Source organism: Haliotis rubra, unplaced genomic scaffold (genome assembly GCF_003918875.1).
Source record: "Haliotis rubra isolate DU_JTF1 unplaced genomic scaffold, ASM391887v1 Scf108, whole genome shotgun sequence".
NCBI lineage: Eukaryota > Metazoa > Mollusca > Gastropoda > Lepetellida > Haliotidae > Haliotis > Haliotis rubra.
The window spans coordinates 2,015,625-2,043,085 of record NW_025764981.1 but is presented as its reverse complement, the minus strand read 5'-3'; the positions used below and the strand labels follow the sequence as shown (position 1 = coordinate 2,043,085).

At 39.9% G+C, this 27,461-nt stretch overlaps 2 protein-coding genes across 7 annotated transcripts in view; both read right to left on the bottom strand.

Moving 5' to 3' along the window:
* Positions 1 to 604: 604 nt before the first annotated feature.
* LOC124281582 lies at positions 605 to 16,540 on the bottom strand. The gene is made up of 10 exons (XM_046717531.1): positions 16,478 to 16,540; positions 15,726 to 15,937; positions 14,184 to 14,308; positions 11,628 to 11,918; positions 10,893 to 10,915; positions 10,338 to 10,442; positions 9,647 to 9,738; positions 7,841 to 7,979; positions 1,546 to 1,779; positions 605 to 886 (listed from the first exon to the last, which is right to left on the bottom strand). The coding sequence occupies exons 2-10, from the start codon at positions 15,914 to 15,916 to the stop codon at positions 782 to 784; spliced, it is 1,305 nt and encodes a 434-aa protein (XP_046573487.1). The 5' UTR covers positions 15,917 to 15,937; positions 16,478 to 16,540; the 3' UTR covers positions 605 to 781.
* Positions 16,541 to 20,892: 4,352 nt separating this feature from the next.
* The window catches only part of LOC124281342 (transmembrane ascorbate-dependent reductase CYB561-like), a 47,539-nt gene continuing 40,970 nt past the window's right edge, over positions 20,893 to 27,461 (bottom strand). For all 6 annotated transcript variants that reach the window (XM_046717415.1, XM_046717401.1, XM_046717386.1 and 3 more), the window contains 2 exons: positions 26,498 to 26,652; positions 20,893 to 24,967 (listed from right to left, as the gene is read on the bottom strand). In XM_046717415.1, the coding sequence (XP_046573371.1) occupies positions 24,811 to 24,967; positions 26,498 to 26,652 (312 nt within the window). In that variant the 3' untranslated portion in view covers positions 20,893 to 24,810. The remainder of the gene's footprint in view (positions 24,968 to 26,497; positions 26,653 to 27,461) is intronic.

The following is a 27,461-nucleotide window of genomic DNA, read 5'->3' as shown; positions in this document are numbered from 1 at the left end:
GATTTCTCGAAACAAGTCTGAGTTTTAACTTAAGTTAGAGTTTTTACTCAAATTTGAGAAAACGCAGGAAATTGCGTTTCCCAGAATGAACTGAAATCGATATTAAACTCAAAATTAGTTGACAAATTGAATTTGGTGGATAGATTTCTTAAGTTCTTTGGGATTTTTTATTTTAAACATCTAGTTGAGTTAAAAATTCAGCTATTTAAAATTGTCAAACTCAGTTTGAAACTTGAGTAAAAACTTAAGTTTGTTTCGAGAAATCGGGGCCTGATCAGTACTGGGGCTTTGTTAGCAGTCAGAGAATACTTCTACGTGTTATCTTATCAAATATAACGTGTTTTATACAATTAAAAATTGAAAACTTAATCGCAAAATATAAAACTGCTTCTGGGTAACTTAGGAGTTTTTCCGGCATACTTTTTCCGAATTTCGAGTGAGTGAGAATCCGAAGACCTGAATTCGATTCCCCGCATGGGTACATCGTGTGAAGCCCATGTCTGGTTCCCCGCTGTGATATTGCTGCTTAAAATATTGCAAAAAGCTGCATAAAACTAAAATCACTCACTCTTTCAATTAGATAAAAACAAACAAAAAACATCCGTACATTTACTTTTGTGCCCAGTTTATATCCGTAATGCGTTTCATTATCAACATATTACATTTCTACAAAATCACGGAAAACTATTTCTGCTCAGGGCCATCACGGATGTCCGGTCCCGATACTCATCAGCGAGTGCGCTGCATATGGAGTCTAGTTGGGACGCGTAGAGCTCGGATGTCAGTCAATATTTAGGTTGTCCTCCACTGAAGCGGGGATATTCTCATCGCTGTATCCCCCGCCGGTTGACCGAATCCTCTGGGCAATCAGTGGAGCTTCAAGTTCCTGAAACACAAAATTTCTGAAATTTGGTTTTGTTTGTTTTGTTTTTGTTTAAGTCCGTTTTCTGCAATTTTCCTACTTCACCCATCACATGCAATGCATTCATTGAATGTTTGTTCGTTTGCGGTACAACCCCGCACTCAGCAAAATTCCAGTTTATGACGGCGGTCTGTAAATAGACAATCCAGTGATCAACATCATGAGCATCATCTACGAAATTGTGATACGATGACATGGGTGAAACAAGTCAGGGAGCCTGACCACCGATCCCGTTAGTCGCCTCTTACGACAAGCATGGTTTACAGAAGATCAATTCATTAATATTCTTGTAGTACATTACTGATCTTCACGGGTGTTAATAACGAGTGTATTAATCTACGTAACAGTGAGGTGAGGTGAAATTGGGTTTAACGTCGTGCTTGAGAATATTTCGCTCATATGATGACGTGCATGCGTGTGTATGTGTATGTGCGGCTGCTTTCCAGACTAGTCCAGAGTTTAGCTGGTTTTATAGTGTCATTCACATAGTACATGCTTCTCCATAAAAATCGTCATCACCCCACGGAGCCATAAATTATGAAGGGCCCCTAAAGTGATAGGGAATTCCGATATTCTACTGGAGATGTTTAGTGATATGGGTATTTATAATAACATACACTCACCTCTGCTGCACTTAATGACTGCTTGGAGTGGGTAGACTCCCCGCACAGTGCATCCGAACTTGGTTCCTGGGAGCTGAGTCCTATTGGTTCAAACCTGGACGAACCAAAGCTGGTTCCACTTTGATGAGACAAAGAACGTGACGACCCGGCTTGGTGTGTGTGACTGTAGGACAGAAAGGGTTGTTGTGGTATCATCTTGGTAAGGGAGGTCACTGCTGCAGCCGGGCCATTCTCCTGAATTATACATGTTAAAGAGAGTAAGTTTGGATGCATGCCGCTTTTGGCTATATTTATGCAATATCAAAGAATGTTCAGAGCCAGAAAATTGTCATAGGTCCTCACTGTATAATAATTTTGGCATTAGTCTGTCTTAAGAGTTAGGACAAAATATGGACTGACCCTTGAGCGTGGTCTAAGTGGCCTCTGACTGGTGCTGTAACGATGCATCGAACTATCGATGGATTGCCATTGTTGAGTCTCCGATAGTAATTAATCGATGGTAGAAACGAAATACTATCGATGCATCGATAGTATGTGTGATTATCGATAGTTTAGTAATTGACTTTCATTTATAAATGCGCAGCGCAAAATTCAGGAAGTACCAGATTCGTTCACTTTGATTTAGAGTTATCCGCCCCTGTTACCTCTTAAAGCAAACACGGCATGCAACTCGGAGTTTGAAATTGTGAACAACAATATGTTTACGTTTTAAATATTTACTTTATCTGGGTTTCACGCTTCTTGTCAGTTATTAAAAGAGACTGAAACTACCTCAACTTGTTTCTATGTCATATAAACTATTCATTCATTTGGGAAATGACTTCAAATGAGACAATTCAATAAGAAATAAGCTATTGCAATAGTATCGACTACTGGGACACCCACACGCCAAGGCGAGAGTTGTATGATCAGCAGACATACCGTGACATGAGGCCGGTGAAGGAAGAAAGTATACACAAGAACGATGCAGTTTTATGACCTTGAACTCTTCCTGTTAAAAACGATCTTAAGACGTTGGGCAATGGTGACGTTACACTAGGGGGAAGCAAAGAAACATTACGTTAAAGTTCAAACAACACGGTATTACGTTAAGTTCAAACAACACGGCATTACGTTAAGTTCAAACAACCCGACATAACGTTAAGTTCTAACAACCCGACATTACGTTAAGTTCTAACAACACGACATTACGTTAAGTTCTAACAACGCGACATTACGTTAAGTTCAAACAACCCGACATTACGTTAAGTTCAAACAAAGCGACATTAGGTTACGTTATAACAACATGGCATCACGTTAAGTTCAAACAACACGGCATCACGTTAAGTTCAAACAACCCGACATTACGTTAAGTTCTAACAACGCGACATTACGTTAAGTTCTAACAACGCGACATTATGTTACGTTCAAACAACCCGACATTACGTCAAGTTCAAACAACGCGGCATTACGTTAAGTTCTAACAACACGGCATTACGTTAAGTTCTAACGAGACATTATGTTAAGTTCAAGCAACGCGGCATTACGTTAAGTTCAAACAACCCGACATTACGTTAAATTCAAACAACGCGACATCACGTTAAGTTCTAACAACGCGACATCACGTTAAGTTCTAACAACCCGACATTACGTTAAGTTCTAACAACACGGCATCACCTTAAGTTCAAACAACACAGCTTCACGTTAAGTTCAAACAACACGGCATTACGTTAAGTTCAAACAACGCGACATTACGTTAAGTTCAAACAACACGGCATTACGTTAAGTTCAAACAACACGGCATTACGTTAAGTTCAAACAACGCGACATTACGTTAAGTTCAAACAACGCGACATTACGTTAAGTTCAAACAACACGGCATTACGTTAAGTTCAAACAACGTGGCATCACGTTAAGTTCAAACAACACGGCATCACGTTAAATTCAAACAACACGGCATCATGTTAAGTTCAAACAACCCGACATTACGTCAAGTTCAAACATCGCGACATTATGTTAAGTTCAAACAACGCGGCATCACGTTAAGTTACAAAACGCGGCATTACGTTAAGTTCAAACAACCCGGTATCACGTTAAGTTCAAACAACGCGGCATCATGTTAAGTTCAAACAACCCGACATTACGTCAAGTCCTAACAACGCGGCATTACGTTAAGTTCAAACAACACGGCATCACGTTAAGTTCAAACAACGCGGCATTACGTTAAGTTCAAACAACACGGCATTACGTTAAGTTCAAACAACACGGCATTACGTTAAGTTCAAACAACGCGACATTACGTTAAGTTCAAACAACGCGACATTACGTTAAGTTCAAACAACACGGCATTACGTTAAGTTCAAACAACGTGGCATCACGTTAAGTTCAAACAACACGGCATCACGTTAAATTCAAACAACACGGCATCATGTTAAGTTCAAACAACCCGACATTACGTCAAGTTCAAACATCGCGACATTATGTTAAGTTCAAACAACGCGGCATCACGTTAAGTTAAAAAACGCGGCATTACGTTAAGTTCAAACAACCCGGTATCACGTTAAGTTCAAACAACGCGGCATCATGTTAAGTTCAAACAACCCGACATTACGTCAAGTCCTAACAACGCGGCATTACGTTAAGTTCAAACAACACGGCATCACGTTAAGTTCAAAAACGCGGCATAACGTTAAGTTCAAACAACCCGGTATCACGTTAAGTTCAAACAACACGGCATCACGTTAAGTTAAAAAACGCGGCATTACGTTAAGTTCAAACAACACGGCATCACGTTAAGTTAAAAAACGCGGCATTACGTTAAGTACAAACAACACGGCATTACGTTAAGTTCAAACAACACGGCATCATGTTAAGTTCAAACAACCCGACATTACGTTCAGTTCAAACATCGCGACATTATGTTAAGTTCAAACAACACGGCATCACGTTAAGTTCAAACAACCCGACATTACGTCAAGTTCAAACATCGCGACATTATGTTAAGTTCAAACAACACGGCATTACGTTAAGTTAAAAAACGCGGCATTACGTTAAGTTCAAACAACCCGGTATCACGTTAAGTTCAAACAACGCGGCATCATGTTAAGTTCAAACAACCCGACATTACGTCAAGTTCTAACAACGCGGCATTACGTTAAGTTCAAACAACACGGCATCACGTTAAGTTCAAAAACGCGGCATTACGTTAAGTTCAAACAACACGGCATTACGTTAAGTTCAAACAACACGGCATTACGTTAAGTTCAAACAACACGGCATTACGTTAAGTTCAAACAACACGGCATCACGTTAAGTTCACAAACGCGGCATCACGTTAAGTTCAAACAACACGGCATTACATTAAGTTCAAACAACACGGCATCATGTTAAGTTCAAACAACCCGACATTACGTCAAGTTCAAACAACGCGGCATTATGTTAAGTTCAAACAACACGGCATCACGTTAAGTTCAAAAACGCGGCATAACGTTAAGTTCAAACAACCCGGCATCACGTTAAGTTCAAACAACACGGCATCACGTTAAGTTCAAACAACCCGGTATCACGTTAAGTTCAAACAACCCGGCATCACGTTAAGTTCAAACAACACGGCATTACGTTAAATTCTAACAACGCGGCATTACGTTAAGTTCAAACAACCCGGTATCACGTTAAGTTCAAACAACACGGCATCACGTTAAGTTCAAACAACACGGCATCATGTTAAGTTCAAACAACCCGACATTACGTCAAGTTCAAACAACGCGGCATTATGTTAAGTTCAAACAACACGGCATTACGTTAAGTTCAAAACGCGGCATTACGTTAAGTTCTAACAACGCGGCATTATGTTAAGTTCAAACAACGCGGCATTACGTTAAGTTCAAACAACGCGGCATTACGTTAAGTTCAAACAACACGGCATTGTTTTAAGTTCAAACAACACGGCATTACGTTAAGTTCACAAACGCGGCATTACGTTAAGTTCAAACAACCCGGTATCACGTTAAGTTCAAACAACACGGCATCACGTTAAGTTCAAACAACACGGCATTACGTTAAGTTCTAACAACACGGCATCATGTTAAGTTCAAACAACCCGACATTACGTCAAGTTCAAACATCACGACATTATGTTAAGTTCAAACAACACGGCATTACGTTAAGTTCAAACAACACGGCATTACGTTAAGTGCAAACAACGCGGCATTACGTTAAGTGCAAACAACGCGGCATTACGTTACGTTCAGTCCATACAACGAGTGTCAGCGTAACGTTATATCCAACGTTGATAAATATGCCGGTAGCCATCCCTTCTGTCAAAGTCAAAGCCAGGTTTTGTAACCTGGCCCCCGTCCTACAAAGCGATCGTATGAAAAAGTATGGGAGTTATGGTCATCTCAGCTTTTCAATCGCTTTGTGGAGCGCTTGTTGTTAAATTATAGTCGAATAACAACAACTACGTCTCCCCACATCAAGTTCAGCTAGACCAGTCATCAGGGCCAAGCGCACATAGAACGTATCACACAGCCGTAGAACCCGTCAAGACTAAGCTAGAGGACTAGTGTAATCTAGTCCTCACTAGACAAAAATGGTATTATCTGTACAATTTCTTTCAGTCTTAACCGTAGCAAACTGGAGCACTAAGACTCTATTTGGATTTATAGGCTCGAATGCTATTAGTCTTAGGACAGACATCACTGGCCTTTGACTTGTGCTTAGCATTGCTCAGTAGTCTCGGGCCAGCAGACCAGCGTGATTTTGTTTGTTTCTTAACGCTGCACTCAGCAATGCGACGGTGATTCGTTTTGATTGGCTCACATTTGTACAAAACAGAAACGTACTGTCATCATAAAGTGTGAAATGAGTGTTTAGCAAACATTCATTACAGAATATTTTTTCTTACCGAGTCAGTGAATTCTGTCAAAGCCCCTGTACTTAATCACTGCACTAAACAATATGGCGGTGGCCTGTAAGTAATCGAGTCAATTCATTGATTGACATCATGAGCATCGATCTAAGCCGATAGCATATCAAGTCAAGTGGATTTTAGACACTGCCTACTAAGCGGTGCGAATCGGGAACGTCTGACATATATGAATAATTAATTCCTGTGATTTTATGACCACAGCGCTACCTGTATCTAAATTTGCATGGTCACTGCGCGTCCATTGTCGCGGAAGATTCGGATGATAGTGTTTAAAGAAACAAAATTGAATTCATTTTTGGGTTGTAATACTGAATATTGCGGACTGTGGCGTTAAATAAAGCAGAAACGATATGGTATTATAGTGTGAAAAGAGTGTTTCACAAACATCCATTATAGAATATTTATCTTCACCGAGTCAGTGAGTTTTGTCAAAGACCCTTCACTTAATCAATTCCACCTGGATTTTTAATTATTTTTATCCAATACAGTCGTACTGAATATACAACAACGTGAGTTCAGTTACTCTTTGTCTAATGTTAATGTCTTCATCACACCGTCCTCATACCTTCCATTGACAATTTTTAAAATTAAAAATCTATGTTTATTGCAGCGTTAAACACGCGTGGGCGATAGTGGTTCCATTTCCCAACTAATCATGAAAAACTCATGAATAATAATGTGTTGGTTGTGAATCAACATCGCATCTACCTCATCAGCAACACCCGTGAAGATTCGGGTTAGAAATAGTGACCCATGCGTTTTGTTAAAGTGATAAACGGGATCGGGTGTTCTGCCTCGCTGATGTTTCTGATACACGTCATCGTGTCCCAACTGCGTAGATCGATACTCATGGAATTAAAAACTGGATTGTCTGGTCTTGACTGAATTATTTTCACACCGTTGTCTATATGGAGGGATATATATAGAGATCCGGATTAGAATTAACCACTAACGGGGTCGGTAGGTCTGACTTGGTTGACATGTCATCGTATCCTATAGTCCGTTTGATTTCATTTGAGACCAATGAATTGCGCAATGACACAAAATATAATAATTACAACAAAACTAAATTTTGCACAGTCACATGAAATCGACAGACCAACTCTAATGATTTGTCTCATTATTTTGGACACCCGAATAAAAAAGTTGTTTTACAAACGATCATTATTTTGTTGTCACCTTTCGCTATTTCTTACGAGGGGGAACTACTTGCTGGTAGAACAGCCAGGTGTGCGAGTTGTACGTGTGAAATTGAAATTTCACTACACACGCTTGTTGATTACCGCGGAGTAAAACTAAACTCACTCACACATTACAATATACAGTCGAATGACATTTACCGTATTTGATGTAAAAAAATGGGCATTGTGTTCTCACTTGACATACCTGCACCAGGATCTGTCCTCTGGGTTCGACCTTGGACTGCTGGACAAATACGCGTCCTGTTGACTGAGATTTGGCGTTTAGGCGGGATGCCTGTTCCGCCTTGTCACGCTTGTAACACTGCAGCTTTGTGAGAAAGTTTCTGCAATAAATGAACGTTACATAAAAAGACAAGATGGTTTTTCTGTTGGTTGAAGCAAGAAAAGTTGTGTCATGCAAATGTGTGGGTTGATAAGCACTGTGCCCCTATCTATGCAAAAGATCAGTGTATTAAATTAAAGGAACAATTCAGCCGGGTGGGTTAACGCCACTCTCAGCAATATTACAGCTGATGACTGTAAATGATTGAGTCTGGAGCAGTCAGTCCAAGGATTGATATGACAAACGGTCCACATCCACATCCCACTGAGTCAGGAAGACTGCCAACCCCATCCACAGAGCTTCCAAACCCAAGACGCTGAGTCCAGAGTGGAACATGGTGGGGTTTGACTCGGGCTTACCCCCCTTGTAACCAACGCATTATTGCAAATTCCCTTCTCAGAAACGTCACTGAAATGATGTATTCAGACCCGTGTTCGATTCCCCACATGGATACAATGTGTGGAGCCCATTTCTGGGCTGAAAACGCTGGGTAAAACCAAATTCACAAAATAATATATCGTCTTGGTGACCCGACCGCAAACGACATGTTTTTGGTTCTTTCTCCTAGCAGCATATTTTAAATTTAACACCTATATGTGTTATTTTAAGCGGTTTAAATGTGCATGCTGAAGATAAAAACGACACATACCTTGAAAGGATTTCATTTTCTTCAATAAACCATTCACAAGATAAGCACATTCCCATATGAACCCGGTTTGGCGTCAGATTTATGTTTTGTCGTGAGAGCGTGACATGCGTATTAAAAGCATGATCTGCCAGGTATGCATCCATCGATACCCCATTTCCGACCAGCATTGCGGAACAAGTCCAACAGGGAATCCCTGCTGTCCGTAATTCAATTGCCCTTAATTAACCAGTAGCAGTTTGGACCTGTTACTCATCCTATCGTCCATCCGCCCAGAGAGCGGAATGTCGCGGGTTCTATCCCCGACCGCGTCATACCAATAGACGTTAAAATATGGTACTTGTTGGTCCCTGCCTGTCGCTCGGCATTAATGGGTACAACAAGGACTGGTCGGCTCGGAGTCAGTATAATGTGTCTGAGTGGGGTATTCATGCTTCACTGCGGCATGGTATCTCTCGGCAAGTAACGTCAAATGATCTGACGACAGTTTACTAAACGTGACTGAAGTCATTCCCTAAATAAAATAAAATACGACGTCACGTCACTTCTTTACTTGAATGAATGACGTTTTACGCTGCACCACACATAGCATGTCACCTCTACCGATCAATACTGGAGTGGTGAACCAGTTAATAACCGGACACAGTCAACACAGTCAATGGATCACACAATATCAGTCAGATCGGACCTCCCGACCATCAGATCGGACATCTCGACCTTCAGATCAGACATCTCGACCATCAGATCGGACATCTCGACAATCAGATCGGACATCTCGACCTTCAGATAAGACATCTCGATCATCAGATCGGACATAGTTACCATCAACATCGGACATCCCGACCATAGGATCAATGTCATAGTAAGAGCATGGAATGGCGTTAAATTACGGACACACTTAAACACTCACTGCACAGTGTATCGCGACAGCAACCCATGCTTGTCCTTACATCGGGAACAATACCACAAACAAACAGAACAAAAATAGAATATATTAAGGCTATACAGTGTGAACAACTCACCGCCAGCTCCATATCCGGGTCTGCAGCTTGGGGTCCACGTACAGGTCACCCATGGGATGAGCTTTCAGCATTATGCGTCTGTCCGACTCAAGCTGGGAACAAATGGAAGGTGATTCAATAGTAACAGCGAACACATTCTGCATGAATTAACGTGAATAATGCTGAACACGGAGTCACCAGTAATTCAGCTATTTTAAGGCGGCTTCTGAAAGGTGGCTGTCGGTAAGAGTGATGGTTGATATTAAGAGCATCAGCCCGTCGTAGGGCCCACCACACAATCAACTAAATCAAGACCTTTGACCTCCCGTTCCATTCAGTCGCTTCCTACGACAACAGGGCCCCGTCGCACACAGCGATGTTGGTGCTTCGACTGACTATGCTAAAGTATTTATTTGTTTGTTTGTTCGTTGTTAAACGCTGCCCTCTGCAATATGTTAGCTATATGGCGGCGGTGTGTAAATAACTGAGTCTGTACCAGACAATCCAGTGATCAACAGCATGAGCATCGATCTACGTACGCAACAGGGATACGATGACATGTGTCAAGTTAGCGAGCCTGACCACCCGATCTCTCGTAGGTCGTCAAGCATGGTGTGCTGAAGACGAATTCTGACCAGGATATTCAAGGGTGCACATAAGATATTGTACAGTGCTTCTGAGTCCCTCCGATCAACGTGGTTGACACACCTACCTTGCAGATGAGAATGACGAGGGCGATGAGAACAGCGGCTCCGATGATGCTGCTGAAGATAACGACCTTGGCTTTCCGTGAGTCATCCCCTTCCTGCACCAGGTTCTGTTGACGTGGATACAAGACCGATTGATTTAACATTCTCTCAATAACTGATGAAAGTTTCGCATTGATTTCAAACAAACACCAGAATTATCCCATCTGCCAAAACAATTTCCGTAGAGCGTCAAAGGAAAACATTGATGTGTTTATTTGCGGCTGTTTAATTCACGTGTAAACAATGTTCTTCGTGTATGAGGGACAGTAGTCATGGGGTAGCCTAATGGTTAAAGCATTCGCTCGTCACGGCCCGGTTCGATTCCCCACATGGGTACAATGTGTGGATACCATTTCTGGGCTGAAAACGCTGCGTAAAACCAAATTCACAAAATAATATATCGTCTTGGTGACCCGACCGCAAACGACATGTTTTTAGTCCTTTCTCCTAGCAGCTTATTTTAATTTTAAATTTAATGCTGCGTATTTTAGTTGAAATGCGTATAACGAACCACTTACGTGAGAGACGAACTTGTTTTTCTCTGCAAGGAAGAATAAATACAAAAATAGAATGTCGTTTAAGAAAGCTCTCGTAACTCCTTCTCAAGGCTGTTCTGTATCAACGATTTTCACATTTACTGATCTGATCTGAACAACCCTGCCACAATGATAAAGTTCAAACAACGTTGTCTTATTCTTTTAAAATGACCTGTGGAGATCCGGGTTAGAATTGGCCTTCTGCAACGGGATTGGGTGGTCAGGTAAGGTGATTTGTATGATGCATAGATCATATCCCAATAGCGTAGCTCAATGATCATGACGTCTATCACTGGATCGTCTGGTATGTACGTGTTAATATATTATATTTAACGGGAACCTGGCTATTAATACATGACATGTATGAAACGTTAAATATCCTTGAAAGGAAGTGATCAGAGTGAATCACTATCTCTAAAACAGGTGCAAGGTTTAGGACACATCATCTTGATTTACAGCAAGGAATCAACCAAAATATATAAAAATATATAAAAATATATAATACATTCGTAGAACGCCTAATATCCACCCCAAAGATGCTCAGTGGCGCGAAGGACAAATTACGCGCAAAAGCGCTGATATTTTTACCCTGGTTTCCCAAGCTGCTTGTGATGGGCTACAAGGTTAACAGCCAGATGACCATCTTATCCCACCGGGTACCCATCTATGGACCACGCACCACCAAAAGCAGCCTAAGCGAAAATAATTATTACCTACCAATTTTTGAGGAGCTATTCGTCCCTTTGGGGTTATCACTTCCTTTCAGACTTTGCTCTGCTTTGAATGCTTTCTTGTCCATTCTCCATTCCATTTTACGTATAATTCCCATAAGCCTAACCAGATAGAAATGACGAGTACCCGCGTCTTCAATTCGGGTTAAAATGTTCCACAGTTTTTTGTAGTGACGGTCAAATCTACGACGCCATTTCGATGATCCAACGTTGAACAATGCCCCTGCCACGTGGAAGTAGCTGCCGCCATGACGTGTACTGTTATACTGACCAGCGTCTGAAAACATGGGTAACGTTTAGGACTATAATCAATACTCTGTGAGGCGAATATGTGTGTGTTGAATATAAACGAATAGGAATACTTATTTATGAGAATTTTGTTTAATATCAATGAATTAAAACAAAAAAAACAGGGCGGTGGTTAGCCTAGTGGTTAAAGCGTCCGCTCATCACGTTGGGTTCCACGTGTGGGTACAATGTGTGAAGCCCATTCTGGTGTCCCCCGCTGTGATATTGCTAGAAGCTAAAACCATTTCCGGTTGAAACATATCAATATTATATTTTTGTAAAGCAAAAACGTAATGCCTTATAGCCTGGTGACAGTAGGGTAGCAGGGACATGGCAAAATGACACAGTTACAGACAGACAGTTTCATCAGCACAAAGGCCATCAGATCAATAGTACAAGAAAGGTTTACAAATACGATTTTACAGACAGTTCTGTTCATAGCTGTTCTATGTGTGCGTGTGTGTGTGTGTGTGCGTGCGTGTGTATGTGTGTGTCACTTTGATTAATAATACACAGTTCCTGGTAATATAAAACACACTCTTTAAACTATGATTGGTGAATGTTGGATGTCAGAGATCACTAATAATGAACTGAATTCACGAAGAGGTACCGTTTGATTAACTGAATATGCCAGTGAATCTTGAATCATAACAGGACTTGTAACAATCACATCTGCTTCCCTCACAAGCTGTTGCTGCACACTCAGGGGCTTGGATTTATTTGTGGTGTAAACTCACCGAGATGACAGAAATTCGCATTTAGGTCCAGAAAATGATGATGTTGGCAGGAATATTCTTGTTTCATTTCTAGACCACAGTCTCCTCCTTGATCATGTTTGTGTCGTAACATGTGGTATTATTATCAAGGGTATCAATATCAAGCATAATAATTTTCTAATTTTTACAGGTGCGAGTCTCAACCCTGATCACTCAAGGACCTGTTGGGACACTCATTCACTGACATGAACATTTGTCATCTGTGCAACAGACAAGATCTAAAATTTAGGTTAGAAATGGTCTTCAGCAATCCATACATAAGAATGATGCATGTGTTTGTGTACCAATGGCGTTTGATCAATGCTCTTGACGTCAATCACTGTATCATTTCCAATCACTGGATCCTGTATTATTTACAGACCGCCCTCATAACTGGAGTATTGCTGAGCCCTGTCTTAAACTGCAGAAAAGTGAGCCCAATTGGCTGCCTTCTATGTAGGGTTGACCTTTATTACGTTTTTTTTTCTTAAACTGACAACGAACCTTTGGAAATCTTTCCCTGGCCAAATGCAATTACTCTTTTGTCTTCTGGCTTGGGAATTATTCACCACGACTCATGTGCCTCTACCACCAAGCGACCGCCTCCGTGGCGTAGTGGTTAGAGCGTCCGCCGGGAGAGCGGAAGGTCGCGGGTTCGATCCCCGACCGCGTCATACCAAAAGACCAGAGCTACAGATAACTTTTTGGGTCAATGAGTTATGTACTCGCTTGTGTTCATCTCAATTGGGTATCCTAATTTTCCTTTGAGTAACCAAATACATTGTACTCATCTCACTCAAACTCAATTGGGTATTTTGCCATTTTCCAATAATTTAAAGATATAATAAAGTTTAAATTTGAGTGTTTTTTATTTATATTTGATCTGTAATATGAGAAGCGATAAGAAAAACTGCAAGTTGTCAAGTTCATATCCTGAAATAGAACCTCTCAGTTTACCTCAGTTATAGTATCTATCCACCGGTACCCATATTAAGATTTGACATTTTTGTGTTTAGGGGTGTAAGATCACATTTATTGAGTATTTACAAAAATTCAAGCGTACTTGTACGCAATAGACTTAATAGGAATTGAGTTTTCACATAAATATTTGCGTAATTTACGCAGATACGCAGCTTATCTGTACCTCTGAAAAGACGTTAAAATATGGTACTTGTTGGTCCCTGCCTGGTGCTCGCCATTAATGGGTACAAGGACTGGTCGGCTCGGAGTCAGTATAATGTGTCTGAGTGGGGTATTCATGCTTCACTGCGGCATGGTATGTCAGTGGGCTAGCACTATAAAGCCAGCTTCAGTCTGGGCTAGTACAAGCAGCCGCACATACACATACACACGCATGCACGTCGTCACATGAGCGAAATATTCTCAAGCACGACGTTAAATCCAATTCCACCTCACCTCACCTCTACCACCAAGCTCCTGTCCCTCCTGTTGTAAACAATCTGAGTACATGAACTTTATATTTTATAGAGAATACTTACGGCAGCCTTTGATTATTTTTGAAGAGCATTTGGTGGAATGGAACAAGATAATCTTTGACTGTAGCAATGCCTTTGACAGTTTCAGGAATTCACAAGAACAGGTGATTTTGTTGTATTTCAGATCTCTGGAAGAGTCAAATAAAACTTTATCGAAAAGTACAAATTACAAAATAAAAGGTGGATTCATTTCCTGGAAGTAAATGAGTTAGTAGTTTTCTGTTAGTCTAATGGAACAAAACCATTTTTACTATTGACCTTTTAAGGCATTGAGGGCATGGAAAAGGCAGGGGTGATGGTTGAAGTTTTCATTTTATGCAGGCTGGTCACCAGGACCTGGATTCCATTACCCACACAAGTACAATAATTTCAATCAATTCAACTGATATCTTGATCTGTAGGCCCCAAGCTAGTCTGTCTCACAGTCCCTGAACCACATTATTTTCCCTACTGCAAAGCCCTCTCTGCAGTGCTAAGCCCTCAATAAAGCAAGTCTAGATTTCCTCAGGTTCAGGTTCTGAATCTCTGGTCTCCCTGGGGCTCCTTTTCAATACAAATGGGCTTGTTTGTTACTATCAAAATTATATATATTCAGAGACTAAACCTTAGTCTAGCCCCAAGCATACCCTGCTTGAAGGGCCCAATGAAGGCAGTAGGGGCTAGTATTGAATGATTGTCATTCTGTCATTATGGAATGTTTCTGTGCTCCTTGCCATTTGTTTGCCTTGTCCGCACTGTATAACTTGTAACATAGTCAACTGTTGCCTTCAACAGCAGTTACACTTAGTTAATACAAATGCTTCTACTCAATGGAGATTTAGGTTAGGAATGGTCCCAGCAACCTATCCTGGGGCTAGCAAAAGAGACAACAAAACTACATCATGCCTGCTTGATTGTTTTCACTGCATAGACAGCCTTGGTATGGGCCGATCCAGGAATTTTGAAAAGGGGATGGTTTCAGAGGATTCGAACCCCTTGAACCCCCCATTGGCTCTGCCAACGCGAAAACAATCTTCAATGTGGTCTTAAGTCATTTTCAAAGAGGGGTGGGGGTTCGAACCTCCTGAACCCCCCCCCTCTGGATCCGCCAATGCTTGGTGTTGCTCATAATATTCAAATCTCTTTACTTCAGTACTTAATACACAGGCCTATAGTACATTACAATACAAAATATACAATCAGACATAGTACAAAAATATAAATAGAATTGTAAAAGCTCACTCAGCTAAATTGCAGACTCTCATTTTGCATTTATGATACATCTGTACATGATAAATGAACATAACTAAATCTTGCAGAACTTTACCATTTGTATTTGATAACAATAAATAAAATTTAGTTAAACTTGGGTATGTAAAGTACATGTAATAGGGTTGCAGATATCTTTCTCTAAGTTGTAAGTAAACAGGACATAAAAGCAGAAAATGGTGCTCATCTTCAACTGAATTTATGTTACATTGTTTATCCATACAGCATTGGTGTTGACCATAATATTAATTCCCCGATAGTCTGATCCAGACTCGATAATTTACAGTCCGTACTTACACAACTGCTATTAGTGGCAGATCCTCCACACAGGACCCCAAGACTGGAAGGTCCTTGGTGATCAGTCGGCGACAGGAGAGCACCTGAACATCTACCATGCAGGACCGGGGACAAGGCGTGGCTGGATGGACATCACGTGACACCATCAACACCAGGGTGACGTAAAGGGCGACGACAGCAACAGCATTCATCAGCTACGATCATGTCATGATCTTAACAAGAATGAATAGTTTAAGATCTGTGCCATGGCACTGTTATAATGCTCCTTTCACAAATTTATCCCAAAAGGATTGTTAGGGGAACATTTAAGACTTTACCAATTGCTTACTGGTGCTGATTGAGTCACTCTACATCGGTTTACCTAAGAATGTACCTTGGGTACAAAACGATGTACCATATGGTTCTGATTTCCGTTTCTTTTACAGCTTCCTAAACAACTTGAATTGTTTCAATGAAAAACAATACAATACAGATAAGTAATCGGGTTCCATTAACTGATAAAATACTGACTTGGCTTAGTTCTCGATATATAGTTTTGTACCCTGGTATGGGTAGATCGCAAAGTTATAAATAACTCTAACTAGCGATACTTCATTTAACCGAATAAATCATTTAGTTGAAACTTGTGTACCCTAGAATTGATACTTTGACGTTTGCCAGGCACCCTATTACAAGTTAAGAGAGAGTCAAGTTCTTTCCTGTAAAAACAAAGGAAATGTGTACATATATCTTTGAAACCGTTGAACACTCACTAAACGTCTCCTCGGACTCCTAAACGGCCATTTTACGCTCCTTGACCTAAGGGCACATAACTCTGGACTTTTAGTAGGGACTGGGTAACTGTCTTTGATATCTAACCCAGAGTTCTACGTGACAAGCTAAGTCATCACTGCGTCCGACTACACGCTAAGAAGCATTCGTAAAATACCATCCAAATACATGTAACTTTACCTACGGTTATTTTCCAGACGTCTTCAATCCAAGAGTTCGTACACTCGTCAGTATTTCGCATTCCGTGAGTGAGTCCATCTACAATGTGTCTTGGACACGGGACCGTACTCTGAACATTGCAGTGTTTGGTAAAAGCACACACGCTAACATTTCATACAACTGCTTTACATAACTGTATTTTTTGTCTGAGCGAACTCCTCTCTAATATATTTATCCCGTCTGTCAATCATGTGTGGTATGAATGTGTGATTAAAAGTTGTTTGTGTGTGTGTGTGTGTGAGAGAGAGAGAGAGTGTGTGTGTGTGTGTGTGTGAGAGAGAGAGAGAGAGAGAGTGTGTGTGTGTTATATTGAAGACTTACAGACGTGTGTTACTATTGTAATACTCAAAGATACCTTTTTCATCAATTTAACTAGTCTGTTCAGCTGTCCATCATAAATAACTACGTACACCTACATAATATTGTTGCACATAGTGAATAGAAGCCTGTCTACCCTGGATATTCTCTCTCTGTAACAAAGTCTCTTAAATACAAATTTTGATTCATAAAATATATTTCATCAAAGGATTATAAATTCACAGCGTAAATAAATCTGCTGAAGACTTAAATGTATTCAGTGATAACATGCATAGCTGGAAACCACTGGTCTGATTCACGGCCTACCACAAAATTAACACAACCGCATCGTAATGTACATAGATATACAAAAGTAGAATAAATGGCTGAGCTTTAAGCACCACATTTACATACATGTATTTCATCGAAGAACAAATCAGATGTTAAGGGGTATAATTAGATTCACCCGTTCCATAATAATGAAATAGGAATAACGTCGCTTTAGAGATTATACTTGCATTGCGATGTTCATGACAGTAGCTCCTGTTGCAGGCGATCATAATGGAGTCTTTCAATGGTCTTTCATGGTCATTTAATTGTCGGTGATGGCGCGTAGTTGATATTTGTGATAAGGGAATCAGAAGTGAGTGAGTAAGTATGGTTTTACTTCGCCTTTAGCAATATTCCAGCAATGTTATGGCGGGGGGCACCAGAAATGGGCTTCACACATTGTAGCCTACCCATGTGGGGAATCGAACCCGGTTCTTCAGCGTGACGAGCGGACGCTTTAACCATTAGGCTACCTACCGCCCCGGAATCAGAAGGGTTACAGTGGTCTCGTGAACGCTCCTAAAGGATAAATACATATATTTCAGGAAAGTCATGAAAAACAACCCTTCAATAAAGTAGATATCCGCGAATATACTACAAATTTTGCGAATACTGGTGAAAAACGGATCCATGTGAAAAGATCGTTATACAGGTGATTATAGAACTAGCCCACATTGATACCATGACGTAGTTTAACGCATATAGCCACCAGATACACATTATAGCCGAGCAAGGGTAACAAGACAGGGTAACAAGTATTATCTTTAAACATCTTTTGATGTGACATGGCCAGTGGATAGAACCAAGGACCTTAAAACACACACACACACACACACACACACACACACACCGAGCAGACATTATCCACTAGACTATTAAATAGTATCCAGGCACTGTGCATACTCACTCACTCATGAGCGAGTGAGTCAAGTTTTACCGCGCTTCTAGCATTATTACAGCAATATCACGGCAGGGGACACCCAAAATGGGCTTAACACTCTGTACCTATGTGGGGAATCGAACCCAGTTTTCAGCATGATGAGCGGGCGCTTTAACCATTAGGCAACCCACCGCCCTGTGTTGGTCTGTATATTTGGTGTGGTATGGTATGGCGTCTTGTAATCATACTTGGAGGTATCAATCAGAGGTATCAAATCATAATAATCTACCTCTGATTAAAATGAATGGTTATCTTCTTATTCTTTCATTATCAGCATCACATAACAATAATCCAAGAAAACAACAAAGAAATGAATGCAACATCAATATATTTATTGTCATAATATACATAAATACTTCATAGTCTAATATACAGTGATATACATGGATCAGAACAACAGAAAACAACCATGAACAACATCTGCATATGCATCACAAACAAAAACAGCATCAACACTATCATCAGCAACCTAACAGTGTCCCTTCAGCTCATATGTTAGTATTGTGCAGTGACAGACATACATTTTCGTCATGATTATATTTAGAGAAAAACTTAAAATTCCCCGTGATTTCTGTGAATACACATCATCCATATACCCTTAGGCAATATATACTGTATACACAAAGATCCGAATACATATTCATAATTGTTGTATTTAATATTAAACGCCATAAGAACATTCATTCTCATTGGATCTTTTAAATTGACTGGATACCCCTAAATATGATTATGAACAGAGGTATCAAATCAGATTTACAGTTATGAGTTTAAGGAGACAGTCAGAAATTAATACTGTCCGTATATTATCTGCTTGTTTTGATTACAGATTCTTTTGGCGGAGTGTGTGAGTGAGTTGGGTTGAACACTGCTTTGAACAATATTCCAGTTATATCACAGTGTGTCAGCTTGAGGTGGGAGCAAAGCATGAAGTGATGCACACCTCAAGTGTATACCGCTTCAGAAAACCCCTGAGCGAAAGTTTAGTGCTGACAAACCTAAAAAAAAATTCTGGGTAAACCAGGAATCCAACTATTGAGCATAGGTTTCTGGCATGCCCGAGGGAGGCAACTCTGCACAGGAAGTTGTGGCAGCTTTGACGACAGGTTCTCCAGTGTCCCTATCTTCTGGCTAAACCTGGATTTGAACTATTGATCATAGGTTTCTGGCAGGCCCAAGGGAAGCAACTCAGCCCAAGGGAGGCAAACTCTGCCCAAGGGAGACAACTCTGCACAAGGGAGGCAACTCTGCACAGGCAGTCATGACAACTAAGGGTCCCCATCTTTTGCCGAAGGGTCAATAATTGGAATTGCCTGCCAGCATCCATTGACAAATAACTGTTGCATATGGTTCTGTAATATTTATACAGGCCATACAATAACTAAGTTGTATCAGTGAATTAATGTAGCAGCTTCCATAAAATGACATGTCACGGGTTGAGGGACAATTTGTCAGGGGACATACCAGGAAGGCAAAATGGGAAGAACAGCCGTTACTACGGTTACAGCTGTACAGATTGGATACAATGGAAGTCACAACCTGCACCATTATCTGACTTCAAAGAGTGAGTGAGTGAGTTGAGTTTTATGCAGCACTCAGCAATATTCAAGCTATATGGCGACGGTCTGTACATAATCCAGTCTGGACCAGACAATCCAGAGATCACCAGCATGAGCATTGATCTGCGACAATTGGGAACCGATGACATGTGTCAACCAAGTCAGCAAGCCTGACCACCCGATCCCGTTAGTCGCCTCTTATGACAAGCATGGGTTACTGAAGACCAATATTCTAACCAGGACCTTTACGGGACTGACTTCAATGAAACTGCGATACCACATAATCACTAATGAAGGATATCAGTCCAAATCACCTCATTTATCCAGCAAATATCTCCATGATATATACCCTGGATCCATCCAAAGATATATTTTGGAACTGACATCACCAGTTCCAGTTCCAGTTCACTTTGCACCGAATCTTTCTTTCTCAATCCAAATGTCTCCTATAGACTCAATTTCAGAATACATTATTTTATAGTTCTCATCTAAGAAAGCTTTGTAATTATTAATCAAAAGAAAATAATTAAAAAATGGATAATAAAAGATGCTTTCCGGGGTGCCTTCAACGGAGGCAGGAAGATCTCATTCCAAAAGACATTCTGGTACCTACTTGTGTGGCTTGTAAAGTCCAGCTGATGAGTGATATATAATGCTTGTTTGCAACAAAGGAAAAGTGTTATTTGATTTGACATCCTTGGTGTGCTTGTGTCATTTACAATATGGCTGTCGTGGGGGAATGTTTCTTGATGGGTCACAAAATAATCAACAGATTTGAAAATACTTTGTTTTAACAACATTTACGTTGACAAAACTTGACTTCTTACACAAAGTAACAAATATACATCCATGTCTACTAAGATGGTCACTATGGTAACAGTATACACAACAGGTATTGCACATTCTCCATACATTAATGTTCTCCCACTGGTTGAAGGTTCCTACATGTTTACTACACTACAAATTGTGACAGTTTGAGTAAAATTAAACTAAGTAAAAGAAGCTAGAATGAGTATAAATCATCTCTAACCCTGTGCAAAAAAAATGCCCGAAGTCTGAAAAAAAAATTATTTTGCAAGGTGATATTGTTCTCTATGAGTTAATCAATACTGTGTCAAAATATGTTCCAAACTTACTGCATTCTTCAAACTTCACACAAATACATCCCACATAAATACAGACTTCTGTCCAAGGATTATTAAGTGTATTACAAACATAAAATACATTCATAAACTCTATTACAACATTTTATAACATTTAGATAAGATATGCTCCACAAGATGCTACCATGACAGCATGACGACACTTAGATCACGTGAAGAAGGCCCACAATGCAGTATTGGACTATATTATCTGGCATCAGTGACAGAGTGAGGGAGTGAGTTGGATTTCATGCTGATTTGAACAATCCAGTTATATCCAGTAATATAAGGAGGAAAGTCCAAGGGGATTCAGGTCTCCGACATTTACCACTTTGGTTAAACCTACAAGCATTGGTATGCTGCAGGCCAATCTGGAAACCTACTCAGGTGAGTGAATAAGTTTAGTTTTACGCCGGACTTAGCAATATTTCAGCTATATGTCGGTGGTCTGTAAAGAATCAAGTCTGGACCAGATAATCCAGTGATCAACAGCCTAAGCATTACATAATCGGGGCTGACCAGGAATCGAATCCATGATTATAAGTTCCTGGTTGGTCTAAGGGACATAACTCTGCACAGAGAACTGTGGCACCTGAAACAACTGAGCCTCTGTTAGACCTCAGCTTACAGAGGACATGTTTATAAGTCCAATGATCAATCTGTCATGAAAGAGAATTGTAAGTTTAAGGTTTGGAAAAATACCATAAACAAAAATCAGTGAGTAACTGTATAAATGAAATGTCAAACTGAATAATTTTACAAAGCATCATTAAATTATCCATAAATGAACAAGCATGAAATTATCTTTTTAAACAATAACATCTGTTACCACAACTCGTAAACAAAGATTGCAAATAAATTAGGAATTTAACATTTCAATATGTTCTGGATGTTCGATAATGTTCTTCCCACTGTAACCATGGGAACAGTATCAGCAGCACCTGTTTTTGTAATAAAAATAGTCTTTGAAATATCATCACATGAAGTAATATCTCCAGCACCAGATTGGCTTAACAAAAGAAAGAGAGATATTGGTGGAAGATGGATACTTTCATAAGGTGAAACTAAATTCTTGTAGGAATTACCGATCCAGATTCCTGCAGTAACAACACCCAAAATATAATAGTGAGGACATGGCGATAATGTGGTGTGTATGTACAGGTTAACTCTATATACTTTCCCTGTGTGTTGAACGAAGAGACTGTTGTGCAGGATATATTTACCTTTTGAGAACACCAGGTGTCCATACTTATTTTCAGCGATCCAATCATATCATATTCACAGCTTTTTTGGCTTGAATGATGAACTTAATCGGTTTCCTCAGATAATGGACTGATTATTTACTTTTTAAGAGTGAGTGAGTTGAGTTTTATGCCACTTTTAGCAATATTCCAGCAATACACGGCAGGGGTACACCAGAAATGGGCTTCACATACTTTTTAAAGAACACCTGGTGTCAACACTGATTTTCAGTGATCCAACCATATCACATTCACTAATATTTTCTCTTTAATGCCCAACTGAATCTGTTTCCTGGGATAACAGCAAAATTAATTCGGTTTCACATAAAATGTTAAATAAATGACAAAACTCTGCACTATTAGAAGAAACTTTTGGATTGGTATCAAATCTCTCCATCTGTTCAGTGTTAGTGGATGAGTTTCTCTTTACATCGAGTCCACTAATGGTTGATCAAATGACACAGAGATAATGGAGGAAGATGCTCATTTCAAGGCAAACGATTACTTTTAGAGATGACCAAATCAGATTTCTTATCATTAACAATATTTACAAAAATAGGAACTAATCACAGCTTTCAACATTTTTACAAAAATATTTTCACTGAAGGCAGTTAGTATGTCATCAACACAGATTCAAAATGGACCTACTGAATAGATTGCATTTGACAGCTTCAAAACCGAGTACCCTTTCTCCCGCGAAATGTGATGTCTGCACTCATTCACGGAGTTAGAGTGTTGGGTCAAACAATGATTTGAACAGTGTGCACTTTTAGCAATATTCCAGCAATATAATGGTGGGGACACCAGAAATGGGCTTCACACATTGTGCCCATGTGGGGAATCGAACCCAGATCTTCGGGGTGACAAGTGAACGCTTTAACCACTGGGCTACCCCACTGCCCCTGACTAGAACAGAAGTACTTCTACATCACAGCTTCCACTCAATAAAAACAGAATTACACAAGTAACCATGGTAACCATCAAAACATTATATTTCAGTCACCATTGCTAATGCAGTTCCATATTAACCAGTACAGATTTTGGCCTTTTTCGGAAAAGTGCAGTTTAAAACATATGCATACTCCAACATATGAGAAGCATCACACAAGAAATATCACTCTCAAAGCATAATACAATTGTAAATAGGAATGAATACTTGACAGTATTTTAACAATCAGTCGTTTCTGTCTTAACAGTGATAAACCTTGCAATAAATAGACTTCAAAGTTGAAATAAACATGTCATGTGCGTAATAATGTAAACATGCAGCAAGGTACCAGAACAACATAAGATCAGGAAGTCTGGTTTATGGAGGAATGTAACAAAATTATCAATGAAAGTGACGATACGAATGAATTACACCACTGGTTAGATTTCACTAAACTGAAAAACATCCCATTTGTCACGACACAAGAATAACAAAAGCAGTCTGTGCCAAAAACGTCTACCTGCCCGAAAATATCAGTGGAGATCATGATTTGTAGGTTTCATAAACAGTATCAGTTAAGCATACAATTTAAAACCTAATTGTACATGATTTGGGTTTTGAAACAAGTGTTTGAAGTCCCAAACAAGACAAGCCCCAGTTATCCAGATAAGGTTTGGCTGTATATGACACAATCATTGTAACGCATCACCAGATAACATATGTTTAAGCTGATAATGAACAACATATTTGGAATCAGGGGTTAAAAGGAAGATGACACATATTTTTTATATTGATGGCTCTAAATTATGATTGCTTGCATGATAAAATGAAACTTGGAATTTGGTAAACTGGTTCCATGCCTCCGCTACACATCCTTGCTCCACATATGCAGCTAGCCAGATGGAGTGAGGCATTAGAGCAACAGACCAGTCAACAAATAATCATCCAAGAGTTACTTCCCTTTTCATGTCAGTAGTTTTCTTATTATGAAATGTTCCGACTTGTGGACAAATGTGCTCTATATTTAAGTTCAAGCAATTTATATTTGTTTTGAAGCCAGGTCTGTTAAATGTAACTAGCCAGCATGTTGTAATACTAATGATCTAGACAGACTTACGACCTTTCATATAGTAAGTGGATAGATATGGTCTTCTGTATGTACTCTGAGAATTAAGTTTTTTTCGTTCAGCTGTCCATTTACAAAAAACAACTTTGAGCAAATGTCTCAATAGGGAGCTTTCTTATCAACAATAAACATCTGTTCACGCTTGACTAAATTTGTCTTTTGAAAATAGTCCTGATTACAGAAAATACACATTGAACTTACATAAATACGAATTGTCTCTTCCTATCCATCTTTAAAGTTATCAGTGATATTAGAATTACTTCCTTAAAAGATAATTAGTTATTTTTCCTTTCAATGTGAAACATGCACACTTGTCAAATATCTCTTTCCTATCCTGTCGAAAGGTTTGAAAGATTAATAATCACATTTGATGTTCGTCCATTAATTCATCAGCTGGTTATGATTTGCAAAAGACAAAATGCAAATTTCAGGGTATTCTTTTAATGTATGACATCACTGATGAAATAATGCCATATATATGTCAATACAACCTTAACCTAGTCATGATATGTCCGTGTTTCCAATTGGCCAATCATTACTCAGCTAGCTGTAGGTGTTCCTCCTCCGGTCCAGGGGGGCGTTTAAACTCGGGGCGTGTTACGAGGAAAACGACGAGGGTGACAAACGCTACGATGGTCAAGCCAAGACAGTTCAGCAGGACTCCTTCTGGGATGAACGAGCTATAGCTTATTCTGAAACAAACAAGAGTAATCAGAAGATGACAAATCCCCCCAGCCCCCACATATTGAAAAGAACAAATCATCTGACAGTTACTTAAAGTCCAACTTGATGTTTCTTAGACTAAGTCCAAATCATTTCCATGGAAATGATGAAAAATATACATGATAAAAATCTGTAAATAGCAAAAAGCACCACTTTGGGTTCTGTTTGATATATCTACCAATTTTTGTTGCAAGATATTGAATGTTTTTGAGTTATGCTCCGGAAACAAAAAGATTACAGACGGATGGACGAGGCATCCACTATATCCCTCGCATTACATGCTGGGGGGATAAGAACCTTTATCTTGCCTCACACATAAATGTCACTTTCTGATTGGCTGAGCGCTCTTCTATTATTTTCAATGTACCCCGCTATCAATGGCAACTCATTTGGTTCTTCGTGGTACTAATTCTTTATCTGGAATAACATTGAATCACGTATGATGTACGGAAATTACCGATGTTTTGCGAATGCAAATCGATGGAAGGGAGATAACTCTAAATCTGTTTTTCTTGTCAGCAAAATCTAGCCATGGCTACACAAAAATTTGTACCCGTGCTTCAAACAATTCAAAATTAACATTAAGGTGTTCGTTAAGATAAATACGTTGTTCACTGGTCCCTCGGGGCCCATTGCTTGATGTACCCTCGATGTTTGTTTATGTTCCCCTCACCCTTCGGGCTCAAGGAACATAAACAAGCATCGGGGGTACATCAACCCATGCCCCCCTCGTGACCAGTGAACAACTTATAATAGTCAGACCAAATAAACTATCACCATGGATATCTAAAAGTAAAATGCTCCTTCAGTTCGAGATATTTCCTGACTATTTTTTCTATTCGCCCAAACTTGTAGTAACAAAGTAATTATTTGCTGAAAGTTTTTTTTATCTGAAATGGTTATTTTAAAAAAAATTCTTGGTTTATTTATGTATAAATGACAATATCCTTCTAATGTAGACTTGCTAATGAATCATAGACATGCATGGGAATTTTTTGTTTTGTTTCATGTTATGTCAACTTCCACTGAATTCCATCTTGTTCTGAAGCTTAGTTGGGACACACAAGTCGACAATGTTGATCGTCTACAGTGAAATACATAAATGAGATTCCAAATGGCATAATATGACATGTGTCAACCAAGTTAGTGAGCCTGACCACCCAATCCTGTTAGTCACCTCTTATGACAAGCATGGGTTGCTGAAGACCAATTCTAACCCGGATTTTAAGAGTACAAATGTAATGTCACTATAGGACGGATGCAAGTTATGAATATGTAGATTTCATGCCAGTCTATTAACAAGACAAACTCACATTTGTCGCTGACAGTTTAAGACTACATAATTAGTCTCTCTTTACAGGTTTTTGAAAAGTAATCCTTTTGATTTACCACCTCTGCATATTTTTGGTAAAAATTAAGGAACGAATTGTATTTTAGAGTAAAATTTGTTACAAACTCAGCACCACTGGCAGCTTTGTGTGGAGGACTACTTTGCTTACTTTGAGAAGATGACTTTCTCTGTAATTCCCATGAGTGCTGTTGCCACAGCAAAGCAGAGGATGGCGATGCCCCAGAACACGTGATACGGCATGTACATCCGCCGAGAGGCCATGCCGACCTTGGGGTACAGGTAGGACACAAATCCAAACACCCACTGCAACAAGGAATCAGATGAGGCTGCTGAATCAAGAAGTCAGATGAGGCTGCTGAATCAAGAAGTCAGATGAGGCTGCTGAATCAATGAATCAGATGAGGCTGCTGAATCAAGGAATCAGATGAGGCTGCTGAATCAATGAATCAGATGAGGCTGCTGAATCAATGAATCAGATGAGGTTCCTGAATCAGCTGAGGACAGCTACAAAGCACTGATACTGGACACTGGAACATCACTAGATAGACTGAAACATAGTTAAGCCCTTTCGTCTTTTCTCATAAGTACTGCCCTAAACTTCAAGGACACTTGTTGCCAAGGCAGTGAGTGGGTGAATGTTGTGGTTAGCTGAGGTCAGCATTGTATCATCATATCACAGTGGACTGCAGATTATCTTTTCACAAAACCTCTGTGTGTGATAAGCACCAGAAAATAGGGGACCTATTACCTATCCTGCCAGTTGAAGGAAGACAAGCACCTGCTATAGGGGACCTATTATTCCTGGTGTAGGCATGACAAGCACCTGCTATAGGGGACCTATTATTCCAGTTGAGGGAAGACAAGCACCTGCTATAGGGGACCTATTCTTCCCAGTGTAGACATGACAAGCACCTGCTATAGGGTACCTATTCTACCAGTTGAGGGAAGACAAGCACCTGCTATAGGGGACCTATTGTGCCTGTTGAGGGAAGACAAGCACCTGCTATAGGGGACCTCTTCTTCCTGGTGTAGACATGACAAGCACCTGCTATAGGGGACCTATTCTACCAGTTGAGGGAAGACAAGCACCTGCTATAGGGGACCTATTTTTC

Bases quoted from the DNA above. Each gene is read 5' to 3' on its own strand.
- LOC124281582 (XM_046717531.1), bottom strand. From the start codon at position 15,916: ATGAATGCTGTTGCTGTCGTCGCCCTTTACGTCACCCTGGTGTTGATG. The intron at 14,309-15,725 runs GTAAGTACGGAC...TGACTCTTCCAG, and splicing joins CTGCCACTAATAGCAGTTGT to AGATCTGAAATACAACAAAA. The intron at 887-1,545 runs GTGAGTGTATGT...TTTGTGTTTCAG, and splicing joins AGTCATTAAGTGCAGCAGAG to GAACTTGAAGCTCCACTGAT.